Source organism: Dama dama, chromosome 33 (genome assembly GCF_033118175.1).
Source record: "Dama dama isolate Ldn47 chromosome 33, ASM3311817v1, whole genome shotgun sequence".
In the NCBI taxonomy this organism is placed as follows: domain Eukaryota; kingdom Metazoa; phylum Chordata; class Mammalia; order Artiodactyla; family Cervidae; genus Dama; species Dama dama.
The window spans coordinates 65,696,892-65,710,636 of record NC_083713.1 but is presented as its reverse complement, the minus strand read 5'-3'; the positions used below and the strand labels follow the sequence as shown (position 1 = coordinate 65,710,636).

The following is a 13,745-nucleotide window of genomic DNA, read 5'->3' as shown; positions in this document are numbered from 1 at the left end:
ATCACATCGATTCAAAGATGATTAATGAAAAGTCTTCATTTCTAATTTCTCAGAAGCCCCTGGTATAATCTCTACTTGTGGTTGCTTTCTCATCTTCAAATCATAAATGAAAGCCTTCAGCATTCTAGCTCATATGCTTATGCACATCATAAATGTAACATGGGCCGTACAAGTTACAAATTATTTAGTGTCATCCTGAACTGTAATAAATATTTTTAATCTTGAGTGAACAGTGAAAAAACTTTGACCCTTAGCCTGGTCCTGTCTTTAATCATGAAAGCCTGTTTCAACTGACTGTAGCGAAGGATAGTTCTTCTCAGGCGGAAGGCTCCCTCCATTCCACTGTCGTTAATGCACAATCTACTGCTAATATATCAAACTACATTTTTTATAGTTCAACATATAAATACATTTGAACAGGATAGGAATATGTCAGAAGACGTATGTTTCTGGTTAGAGGGCAAACAACACTTCAGCTAAATTTATGTCTTGGGCCTAGATTGGTCTATACTCAGAGTTAAGATTTAAAAGATAAAATCTGAAGTGTATGTCATATAGGTTTTTCTGTATCAATTTATACATCCATATACCTGTGCTTACCAGCTGGTTTCCTTTATGTGTATATGTGCATGTGTATGTTAAGTCACTTTAGTTTGTGTCGGACTCTGCGACCCCATGGACAGCAGACCCCAGTCTCCTCTGTCCATGGGATTCTCCAGGCAAGTATACTGGAGTGGGTTGCCATGCCTTCCTCCAGGGGATCTTCCCGACCCAGGGATCAAACTGAGGTCCCCCACATTGGCAGGTGGGTTCTTTGCCACTAGGGCAATCTAAGCTCCTTAAATAACACTAAGAGTTGATGATGTTTAGAACTTACTTTTGTAATTTTGGGGGGCTCAGACAGTAAAGAGTCTGCCTGCAGTGCGGGAGACCTGGGTTCAATAGCTGTGTTGGGAAGATCCCCTGGAAAAGGCAATGGCAACCCACTCCATATTCTTGCCTGGAGAATCCCATGGACGGAAGAGCCTGGCAGGCTACAGTCCGTGGGGTCGCAAAGAGTCGGTCACGACTGAGCGACTTCACTTCACTTTGTAACTTTTTGGTTGAGGACATAAAGGGATTTCATGTATACATACTTCCACTGGACGGAGGTCATTGACTGACCTGGTGGGAACCTTTTCTGTTGCCTGTTTTCCATTTTTGTGAGCAAGTACATGACTTTGATGAGAAAACAATCTCATCTGAAAGGTAAGGGGCACTGTACCTGAGGAGGCTGGTTTGGGGAGGAGACTTTGAAGAGGTCGCATCCCTCTGGCAGTCATGATGGGGTCGGATGTGGAGTGAACAATGGCGTTGTCTGCAGAGCCCTGGCTATCTGCAGAGGAAGGCACTTCTCTTTCAAGGGTCTGGGCTCTCATGGAAGAAGCTGCACAAAGGGCCGGCTGGAGAGACAGGATGGGGTCAGTGTCCTCAGGGGAGTCTGCTTGGCGTATGTACCGTCCCGCTGCGCGAGTTCCTGAGTCTGGGAGTGGGAAGGTTCCAATCCCACTGTCCAGGGTCCTCATCTGGCAGTTTGTTTCTAGACAGAGTAACATAGTGAGGGTTAGAGACGGCTCACATGAAAGGAGAAAAGGATCATGAGTGTTTGGATCTGGTCTGGAGGAAAAGGGATATCTAGAAGGAAGAAGTACTATTAAGGGTGTAGTAAGTTTCTAATGAGTGGGATGAAACAGACATTTATTTGAACACAGAAATATTCTCATAACATATTATGAAGTTAGAAGGCTGGCCATTATTGGCAGCAAGAGTCATGTGTACATACAATGTGCACGGTTCTCTAGGGTTGTAAGAGAGAACAGTCATTAGAGGCCAAAAATTATTTTTGCTCACTCTTATTTCAATTGAGAACCATATGACTTCAATCAATTGGGTGACATTTATTAACTGAAATAAGAAGAGTAATGAGCACACATAACAAACTGAAGTGATGTCCTAACAAAGGAGATTGTGCATCTTTTACCATGAATTATCATCCATCCAGTAGTTCACTAAGTCTCCGGCCTCTCAATTTGACTGTGAGGACAAGTAATTCACATTCTACAAGGGCATTATCCCAAATACATCACCTATCATGCGGGCTTCTTGTGACTCCACTGCCATCTAAGGTCTTCCTGAGAAGATTATAGGGCCACTTTCTGTCTTTCCATCTACCTTTCTCAGTGGCAAAACTCATCAGTGCCCTTTGGAGTTCTTGTTTCCAGGGATCCCACTATTCGCCAAAACAAACCAAGCTGATTTCACCATATGTGTGACATATTCTGCTAGTTACATCTCAACTTCAAAACGTTTTTTTTATCCAGGAAAAAATATTATATTTGAAAAAAAATTATTACATGGTTAATTCCTGAAATGAGGTGTAGTTTATCTAAGCTAACGAAATAGCTTCCAGGATTTTCCTGTGACCCAAAAGCCTCCTGTTCACATTACAATCTTAGAATGAAACATCCTTAGTATAATTTATATTACCATCTTAGTCTAGGACTGGGGAATAGGCACATCGTAGCACTGTGTTAGGCATGGTGAGGAATGTAATAGAATATGTCATGATCTTTGTACCAAGAGGCTCAACAACTAACATTTCAGTGGCGCTTGGAGTCTGGTCTCTGCTAATAATTAATTGTGTGAACTTGTCACAGAAGATCCTTAGCCCCTCAAGGTCTCAAGTTCCTCATGAGTTGCTGTGAGAATAAAAATATGTTCACTGTGGAATTTCTTAAATTTAGCACACCATCAATAGCTGAGTGAAGGAAATAATGAATGATGACATAGACAATATGCTAGGGATATTTATTAGATTTCAGTAGATATATGATAGGTATATAGTTTATCTTTGAGGATTCTTCTTACAAATCCCACTGGATGTACAGCAAGTAGTATCTGAAGAGCAGATCTGCCTATTCCCCCACTCTCCCCCTTGAAACCTCTTTGCTCTGAGTAATAGCATTCTGGGAATTTCTGGATGCTAAGGTGAAAACAAAGGGCGTGGAGATGGGTACAGAGCTGACTTTTATAGGTTCTATTAGGTTTGGTGCTTGGTTTTAGAAGCTCTTATGAACTCCCCATCAGAAGAGAGGATTCAGTCTCCAAAGTGAAAGTTAGCGGGAAGGTGCAGACACCGTTTCTCCAGTACGGTGCCATTTAGCCATCTCATTCGCCATCTGATCTCAAGAGGCTGGTCATGGACTTCAGGAGCCCTGAATCACACCGCTATAGTCTGAGATCTTTCCCAGAACCACAAGGGCTAAGTTTTAGGTCCATTCATTTCAGGGCCTCCACCCGGTCAGCTTTCTTCTCACTCAGCTTCCCATATTATTCATTATCTTCTCTGCTCATTTTCTCCTCAATTAAGCAAACTCAATTGCTACAAAAGAGACTTTTAGAAGAGTACTCAGCTGTTTGCATGGGAAAGCACAGCCAGAAAAGAAAGATCTTCTTATTCACAAATTGGTGTCCTTTATTCATGCTAACCTAGATATATGGCAGTCCTCATGTTTAGCATGTCCATATGTTGTACTTGGGGGCATTTTTAACTGTTTAAATTATTTCAATCTCACACAGAAGTAAGTGGATCAGTCTTTAGGGATGGGGATCAAAGATTCATGGAATGTAACAGCTTTGATGTGTCAGTCCCTGTGTTCCCCAAGCTGCCTGCCACAATAATTTCCTCCCAGCATCTTCAGGATGCTTCAGTTCTGGATTTAACAGTTAACAGTTCTAGGGTTCTGTTCACTCAATGGCTCAGTTAACAGTCATCGAGGCAGCCTTGTGAGCTGAAAGCACAGAGAATGGCCCCCTACTTCTGGTCAGGGAGCCCCGCTTGTCCTCTGGGACTGGGGCTGGCCCCGAATACCAGCTGGCTCCCATGCTTCTCATCCTGAAAACGGAGTCAGTGGCTGGCATTTCCGGCATCTGCATGGTTCCTGAGAACCACAGGTACTCAGGCTCTCTTCCTGCACCCTCTTGGATCACATCTGTAGACTTCCATGCCAGGTTTTTAAAAAAATCTTACCTCTCTGGGCTTGGTGATGGGCATTGCCTCCAAGGGCAATATTTTTTTGGCTTGGTTGAAGAGTTCTGTAGGCATTTTGTGGGTTAATCTAGTCCCCTGAAATGCAAACTCACAAAGCACAGTAGGATTCTTGGTAACCTTTCTAGTGATTTTCTGGGGAAAGGCCCCAGACATCAAAGCCTGTTGATGTTGCCTGGCCTGGAACACCAGGTAAGGAATAGGACAGGGAGAAATCTGGGGTAGGAAGAATTATAAAGGAAGTCTAACTCTCATGCCCTTCTGAGGACACCAACATTTTTTTCATATCTGTCCCTTTAAATTATTCTTCTTTCCCTTCTCTCCCTCCACAACATTGTCCTGGTTAGAATCTATAAAACAGAACTTCTGGTATTCCTGAGTTTTCTCATTCTCTCAGACTGTGTGCAATGACATTAACCTCAGAAATCATCTGCCATTAAAGCCATCTTTTTATTTCTAAAAATTACAGATGCCAAATGTAGTGAATTTGAAGGACTCAATTGTAAGTACCTATGAAATGAGGTGTGGACAGTCAGGAACTCAGACACCATATGCCAAGTTTCCCCCTCAAGCAAAATTTCTCCAGAATGCAAAAACCTTTGGAAATAGAGTTTATACTGAAAATGCTGACACCTTCTTTATGTAGTTTCTTTAAGGCACTATAAGTTTCTCACAGTTCATAAAAAAATATTGTAACCTGAAAAAGTGTTAAGATATTGTACTTTTGAAGTCAGTTTTTTTTTTCCTCAGGGAATTATAAGAACTCACAAAATAATTGAATAAGATAAGAATAAAGATCATGGCATCTGGTCCCATCACTTCATGGCAAATAGATGGGGAACAGTAGAAACAGTGGCAGATTTTATTTTTTGGGATCCAAAAATCACTGCAGATGGTGGCTGCAGCCATGAAATTAAAAGACCCTTGCTCCTAGAAGAAAAGTTATGACCAACCTAGACAGCATATTAAAAAGCAGAGACATATCTTTGCCAACAAAGGTCCATCTAGTCAAAGCTTTTCCAGTAGTCATGTATGGATGTGATAGTTGGACTATAAAGAAAGCTGAGGGCCGAAGAATTGATGTTTTGAACTGTGGTGTTGGAGAAGACTCTTGAGAGTCTCTTGTTCAGAAGGAGATTCAAACAGTCCATCCTAAAGGAAATCAGTCCTGAATATTTACTGGAAGGACTGATGCCGAAGCTGAACCTCCAAATCTTTGGCCACCTGATGCAAAGTACCGACTCATTTGAAAAGACCCTGATGCTGGGAAAGATTGAAGGCAGGTGGAGAAGGGGACGACAGAGGATGAGATGGTTGGATGGCATCATCGACTCAATGGACATGAGTCTGAGTAAGCTCTGGGAGTTGGTGATGGACAGGGAGGCCTGGTGTGCTGCAGTCCATGGGGTTGCAAAGAGTCAGACATGACTGAGCAACTGAACTGAACTGAACTGAAGAATAAAGTTCAAAGGCACATACTGGCTTTGCATCCACAATGAGTTGATTCAGTCTTGACCTCAACAAGTCTAAGTTCACATTTTATGAAAATAGCTGCCAAAAGGGCCTTGCCAATGAGTTTAAGGACTGGGTCACTAGGTGGATCAGCAGGTTTCATTCTCTCAAGGTCATCAATGACTTCTCTGTCCCTGGTAACTTGTCATCCCATTTGCCTTCTGTCTTCCAAGCTAAGTTTTCTCAATTATCACTACCACCAAGCCCCAGATATTTCATGAGATGACTTGCATCAATGCTTCCCAGTCCTTTTAAAGTCCTGGCACACACAAGAATTATATGACTCACCGAGGAACACACCACCTACCCCCGGACCCCTGGCCACCTGAGTCCTGAGGGCTCAACATCTCAGTACACCTGGGGTCCATTCATGGCACGTCAGCACGGGAGGGAATCTCTTCCTTACTATGGACTTGGCACCTCCTCTTACTATCACCTTTGTTTTGCATACTTGTGACAGGAAAGGAAATGAACAGATTTGCAGTCTGTTAGCAGCTGATAGGAGAATCTCTAGGCCCTTCTTTTTTGGAAAGAATGTTGAGAGTACTTGGGTTAGGAATACTGTCTGGCCTCAAAACCTCAATAAAGAGAGATTTATTGTGCCTGAAAGAGGGGATGAGTGGGCTAGGGGTGAGCAACCAAGAACGGTGACATTCTGTGTGTGATGGTGGTAAGAAGACATTTTGGAGAAACATTTCAACCAGGGGCTTTTCAACTGTTAATTTAGGATGTGCAATACAAAATCCCCACTCAGCTTCATCAGTGAGCATCAGCCCTCCACTCCTGAATCAGGTGCCCCAGCAGGTGGCTTTAACTCTCTCATTTGAAAATTAGACTATATAACCTCCATCACAGAGGTGCTCTGAGGACTAGAAACACAGCACATAATAAACAATAGCACAGTGCCTAGAACAGGTACATAGCTATCATTCAGAAAACGTCAGCAATTCTCAAAATAAGTGTTTTTGGACTACTAGCATCCTGGGGGCAGACTGGGTTTTACCCATCTCCTCAGAATTCACACAAAAGCCCCATTCCTGACTCTACTTTACCTTTATTCCACTGAACAGCAATTATATGCTGATAGAGATGATGAGATTTATAGGCCGAGAGAGTGTCTGGTTTGTTCTCCATCACCTATGCTCAGCACAGTGCCTGACACATAGTCAGCTCACATGGAGTGCAAGAAACAATAGGTGGATGAAAAACAGCTCTCATCTTTAGAAAATTCTTCCTGAGATTAAGTTGAATATGAACTTTTCCTTTTGAAATCCCAAACTGCTGCTTTCTGTTCTCACTTCAGCAACCAGCGGAAACAGCTGACTTCATTTTTCTGTGTAGCTGTATTTCTCTTACAGCCAGACTTTATTAATTCAGATAGCCAGGGGGATAAGATCATTCAGAATAACTGAATATTTTAAAGACAGATTTCTTAATACTTCCAAGCCCTTAGAGCAAAGGTCAGTGACCAAGATGAAGGATAGCACAGGCAATGTGGCTTCAGCATCCACCTCAGTCCCTCCTTTGCCTCCAAGCATCACTAGGCTGGAGATCCCAGGTCTGGCATCATTCCTCTAGCCCTCATCCTCAGGAATGCAGATGCCAAGCTAAGTGTCAGCACTGCCTTTAATATCAGCACCCACAGTAGTACAAGAACCATGTTCTCACAAAGGCAAATTCCTGGGAACCACTTGCAGTGAACGGTTGCAATTATTCAGTAACTTCTTATATTCTTTACACAAAACAGTGAGGATTTTCTCCTTTAAAACAACTTGGCTTCTTCTTGAATCTTCCAAACTTGTTTTACACTGTTCCCTTACATTATTTTCAAAAATAGCTGGAAAGGGAAAATCTTACTTACAGCACTGCTTCAGATAATATAAATTTCCAAGTTGGTGGAATCTGCATTAGCACTGATTTGGAGTGTTTGGGAAGGGCCACAAAATCATTTTTTCCTCAACCTTCTCTTCTCCAGATAAAATATCTCAACTTTTTTTTTTCCCACAGAGCCTATCTCACAAATATCTCAAAATAATTCCTTGAATATGTAAACCAAAACTCCTGGTATTATTAACATATCTGTCCAAAGATATTATTGTATAGGACAGACTTAAGCAAATGTTCCTTGAGTTCTAAATTGGTCTAAATATTCAGAAGAATGAAGTGAAAAGAGAATAAGCTCCAGAGTTGGAAAGAGGAGGCTTGATAACCTTCCTGGCTACCTGCTGGCTGTATCAAAAAGGTGATTTTTTAAAAAACTACCCTGACCTCATATAATCATACCTCATTGGTGATAAGCCTGGCACAGTGCATATTACAAAGGAGGTGCTCAAAAGTTTCCAGAAGGGATTGTCAGGGAGAGGTGAGGGCCTTGCAGGTACGTGATACACATACTGTCATGGAATTGAAGACTAAGCAAACCTTTGCCTGTGTGGTCAGAGTTCTACTACAACACCTGAGTACATTTCACTAAACAGCTACCCTGGTTATTTCCAAAGCAAGTGCCACGTGACAACCATTTCCTTGGGGATTAGTTGATCACATTGTTATGAACAATTACAAACATGGAGCAAAGTACTTAGAGTTGGCTGCAAGCTGCCTTGTATATAGAAAAGATGGAGCCCATTCTCTCAAGAAATCTATTTTGGAATTGACACCAGAAAGGCTTTTTAAAAAGCCTAGACAAATGAGGTTTACTGATTTTCCTTTGCTCACAGACTTATTACGTTCTCAGGGAACACTCCCAAATTAGCAAGCTGTGATTTTCAGTCTATCCTAAAATGTTATATACTTGCTTCGGTGCAATGATCTATCCTCTCTTATATATTCAAGAAAACTACTTCATTTAGTATCACTGTTTTTCTCCCTTCCATACTCATAAATCCTCAGAAAATGGAAAACTTTAAAACCCAAACTCATTTTTACTCTGAGAACTTCGATCAAGTCTACAAAGTTTCAGTCAAACATGCAATGAGGACCCTGTGTAATTTGCCAGCCAGAAACAGCAACTTATGGGTGTTTAATATTGATACCATATTATTAATTGGCATATGTTCCTATAAGGCAATTGTTCATGTAACTAAGTCTTTGCATGAGTTCTCTCCAAGTTCCTAAACATCTTAACCTACATGTGGCACTGGCAATATAAACCTAAACTGCAGATGGGAGAACAGATCTCTTTATTTGCACATCCTTCTCTTCATCTGTATGGCTGAAATAAGTTAAAAAAAAAAACCTAAGTCTGTTGCCAAAGTCATATCAATTAAATGGAGGTTATTCATTCTAAGTTTACTCTGTGGTTTTGTTAAAGTAGTCCAAAATGACTATACTGGCTATTTACTCACAAACGTTGGATAACTTTTGACTGTGGCATTAAGATGACCTTCTGGAAGAGTAAATTCAATTTGATGGTTTCAGAATGCGTGTGGAGACTCAGCTTTCAGAATGCGTGTGGAGACTTAGCTTCTAAGTTCAAATTGGATTTAAGCTTTCTGAGATTTTAAAAACATATAGGAGACTGCAAATTTGTTTTCCAACCCATGTGTTCTCTTTGATATAAAGGAAAACTGGAACTTTGGGGGTTTAGTGAACTAGTACATGGGCTTCCCTGGTCACTTAGCAGTAAAGAATCCACCTCCCAATGCAGGAGACGTGGGTTCGATCCCTAGGTTGGGAAGATCCCCTGGAGAAGGAAATGGCAACCTACTCCAGTATTTTTGCCTGGAAAATCCTATGGACAGAGGAGCGTGATGGGCTACAGTCCATGGGGTCGTAAAGAGTCGGACACATCTTAGCGAGTAAACAACAACTAACAACACTGGTATACAGGGAATGAAAATGAGAAAAAATGAAGGGAGCTAATGTGACACATATTTTAAAAAGAAAAAAAAATTATAAAACTCCTTTGTCAAGGTGATGAACAAGTTATTTAAACCAATATAAAAGATGTGTTACCTCAGGATGGGATGGGTTGGTATCCTGTGGACCTATTACTGTCAGTAGTAAGATCACATAAAATATTGTAGTGGGATGTGACTTAAGGACATAAATTGGAAAAGATCAGGAATATGTTCCAAATGTCTGTGCTGACCATGAATTCACAGGAGCCCTTCTTGAATTTATGTAATCATTCATCTGGCATAAACCTTGAGAAGAAATTCCTTAAGTTTGCTATATGTTCCTTCCTGTCGCTGACACCAAGACAGCCTCTTCAAAGGTTTCTGGAATGGCCCTTGGTCGAGTGTTCTGAGATTTTTTTTTTTACGCAACTTTCCAAATCCTTCTTGATTTTACAAATATTAATAATTGTCTCTAGACTCTTATCTCTAGACTCTAGACTGAAAAATCTTGAGCTCTTCACATAACTCCTTCATGTCTTGCTATACTACTGCGCCTGTCTTGTAAAAAAGTGGTCAGACTTGTGCAGGGTATTTACTGTGATCTTCTCTGGTGGCTCAGATAGATGGTAAAGAATTTGCCTGCAATGCGGGAGACCCAGGTTTGACTGCTGGGTTGGAATGATCCCCTGGAGAAGGCAAAGGCTACCCACTCCAGTATTCTTGCCTGGAGAATCCCATGGACAGAGGAGCCTGGTGAGCTACAGTCCATGGAGTTGCAAAGAGTCAGACATGTCTGAGCGACTAATGCTTTCACTTTCATAAGAGCAGGGTAACATGATCACTACAGTTTAAAAACCAGCATTTGCTGGACTTGGTCAGGTGGTCTAGAAACAGACCTGGATCCCAGTTTCTTGCATCTTGTTTCAGAAGTCACCACTTCCAGGTTAAAGTCCTTATTAATAAGAATGCAACATAGATTACTCCTATCTCTGCACAGAGAGATAATTACCAATCAACCACTTTCCTAATCATATATCAAGTATTGACCTCCTCAGATACTTTTCTTATTGAAAAAATTTTTAATTTTATTAGCAAAACTTTCTAGAGTACCACCAAAATGTATAACCACAATGGTGCCAGCCCTGATCTATGACCATCATTTTTTTCTAAATTAAGAAATGCTAATTTATCTCTGTCTTTTGTTTCCTGTTATTCTTACTCATTGTATATCTGTGACATAATTGCTCTGTCCTCAGTTTTTCTCCTTTTTATCTAATAATAATTTAGCTATTTGTTTCTCTTAATCCACTTTGGGACCGGTGCTTATAAAAGGCATGCTGTGATTTGTGTTTAGTTACGCGGTCGTGTCAGACTCTTTGTGACCCCATGGACTGCAGTCCACCAGACTTCTCTGTCCATGGGGATTCTCCAGGCAAGAATACTAGAGTGGGTTGCCATGCCCTTCTTCAGGAGATCTTCCCAACCTAGGGATCAAACCCAGGTCTCCCACATTGCAGGTGGATTCTTCACCCCCTGAGCCACCAGGGAAGCCCTTAAAAGGCATAATAAAGTTCTAAACAAATGGTGTTTACTGGTTCTCCTTAGTTCAAAGAGGTATTGTATTCTCAGATCACATTGCCAAATTAGTAAATTACAATTTCCCCTTATAGAGGATACAGCATATTTATGCTGAAAGGCTATCCTTGTATCTGTTTAACAATCTAACTTCTCTCTCAGCTTCACTCCATCTCTATCTGCTCTGCCAAAAGGAAGTGAAGAGTTGAACAATTATCTGGTGAATCTGATAGACACAGATGGCCATTATGGGTAAATCTGTCTTTCTAAATCTCTAAGACTCCATATCAGGTTTCCTGAATTATATGGACAACTGCCACTACTCTCCATTTTACCTGCCTGGATAACATCTGCTCTGATAAGGCGAGTGAGGAAAGGGAGGAAAGAAAATAAATCGGAGGTAAGCTGCTGCAGGAAGAGTGTCAAAGCAACTCAATTTGGTAGGAAGCCTATAAAAATAGAGAAGCATGAGGAGATTCAGATTTGTCGGTTTAGAAACAGATTAAAAATATTAAAGATGTTTATAAGAGCTTAAGCATCCTATGTATTACAAACCTATTTTTTAAATTAAAATTTTACATTCTCTAAAATTACCAATTATTTTAGTTTGCTTTTATTACAGTAATTATAGATATTTAATAAAAGGCCCCAGAAAGATAAGAATTTAAAGCTCATAGATATTTCTCTCCATTTGTCTCTCTATATACTAGATGCTAATGATTTTTCAAATTGTATGCAGAAAGGAAGAAAAAAGCTTAAATCTTCATGCCCTGAAACTTAAAATAAAAAAAAAAAAAAATTCACTTTCATGTGCCTTACTTGCTTGGTTCAGGATTTTAATTAATATAAGGTAATCTATTTTAAGTGGATATTCAAGGATCATTTATTTTTCTTTTATGTGACTGTGGCTGAAATGTGGGTGAAGAGAAGGCTAAAGTAGATATGAGCCTATCTTTCCAGTTCAGCTGTCACTCTCCACTCTCCAATATTCCATGGTTGTTTCTACAGGAAGATAATAAAGAAGTAATGAAATCCAACAGACCAAAGGATATGAATATGGGTAAAAATATATAGAGATTTTTGCTTCTGTCCATTAAGGATTAACTATAACAGGAACAACATACACTGTTAAACACTGTTTTCAGATATTGGGCAGCAGGGAGCACAGAACTTGATCTCCGGATGAAGGAAAACAAATGAAGTGAGCTCTGTAATGTCTGCAGCCAACTGCCCTGTGATGGTTTCCAGACTGAAAATGAAGAGGACAAACATGAACAGAGTCTGGAGGGCCTGCTGAATTGAAGAGGTTAATATAGGCGTGTGTGTGTGTGTAGGTGACGGTGGTGGGGTAGTCAAGGCAGCTAGAATTTGCAGGGCTATGTCTTAGAAAGAAAGGATAATAGCTGAAAATTTTCTACAGTCTTCAACTATGTATTAACCTGCACATGCACGAGGTGAGACTCACAAGGTCACAGAGGCAATGACTATGAAGGTGTAGGTTAAATAATTTTTTGAGCTCACATAAGGCTGAAAATAGTTTACATTTCCATCATCCTTTCAAAAGATGGACCACATGGTAGAGTCCTAAAAAGGGTCAAGCCATAGTCATGAAGCTAAATCATTCCAGAATAAAGTCTCCCTTGGATTGTCATAACATAACTTCAGAGCAAGCTTGAAAAATAATATTAATCTGCAAATAACTACACCCCAAAATAAAGAACAACAGTCTTCATAGGAATACAATGAAATCAAGTGCTCAACAATGTAAAATTGACAATCTCTGGCATCCAATCAAAAATCACTACTAGGCATGAAAAGAAGCAGTAAAATATGCTCCATATCTAAGAGAAAAATTAATCAGTAGAAACAAAGTAATGAGATCATGGAATTAAATAAGAACTTACACATATTGTAGATGTCATAAATATATACAAAGATATAAAGTAAAACTGGAACATAATTAGGAGATATTAAAATAATAAAAATACACAAGTGGAAACTGTAGACAGGAAAAAATACATTTAAATAAAAAAACACACTATACAAAATTAATAGTAGATTTCAGAGCTATTAGATACAGCAGGAAGAAAGATCAGTGAGTTTTAAAACATAACAAAATAAATTATCCAAAATAAGGCACGTAGAGAAAAAACAGTTAAAGAGAGAGACTATCAGTGACCTGGAATTCAATACAAAACAGTCTAAATACGTATAATTGGAGCCCTGGAAGGAAAGAAAAGGCAGTGGAAAAATTATGTGAAGTAATATCCAAAAATGCACATATTTGATAAAAAAATAAAAAGCTATAAACCCAAAATCTAAGAGACTCAATGAACCTGAACCAGAACCAACATGGAGAAAATGACATTTAGACTCATCATAATCAAACTATTGAAGATCAATAATACAGATGAAATCTTAATGGCAACTGAGAAGAAAGATACTTTATAGAACAGAGGTAAAACTGACAGCAGACTTCATGCTGGAAACTACGTAAACCAAAAGAAAATGAAATAACATCTTTAAAGTCTTGAGAGAGGGGAAAAAATCCAACAAAACCTTTCAAACTTAAAAAAATTAATTTTAATTAATCAACTTCTCAACTAATTTAAAAACCAAGGGAAAATATATGCCTTTCAAACTAACAAAAAGCTGACAGAATTCATTGCTCAGAGAATTTTTAGTGTAAGATATTAAGGGAAGCTTCACAAGCAGATGAAAAATATGTATCA

At 39.7% G+C, this 13,745-nt stretch overlaps 1 protein-coding gene across 1 annotated transcript in view; it reads right to left on the bottom strand.

Annotated features, from left to right (window-relative positions):
- Positions 1 to 13,745, bottom strand: part of NCKAP5 (NCK associated protein 5) — a 1,007,389-nt gene that overhangs the window by 70,623 nt on the left and 923,021 nt on the right. Inside the window, exon 15 of the mRNA XM_061135363.1 lies at positions 1,265 to 1,579. Within this exon, the coding sequence (XP_060991346.1) occupies positions 1,265 to 1,579 (315 nt within the window). The remainder of the gene's footprint in view (positions 1 to 1,264; positions 1,580 to 13,745) is intronic.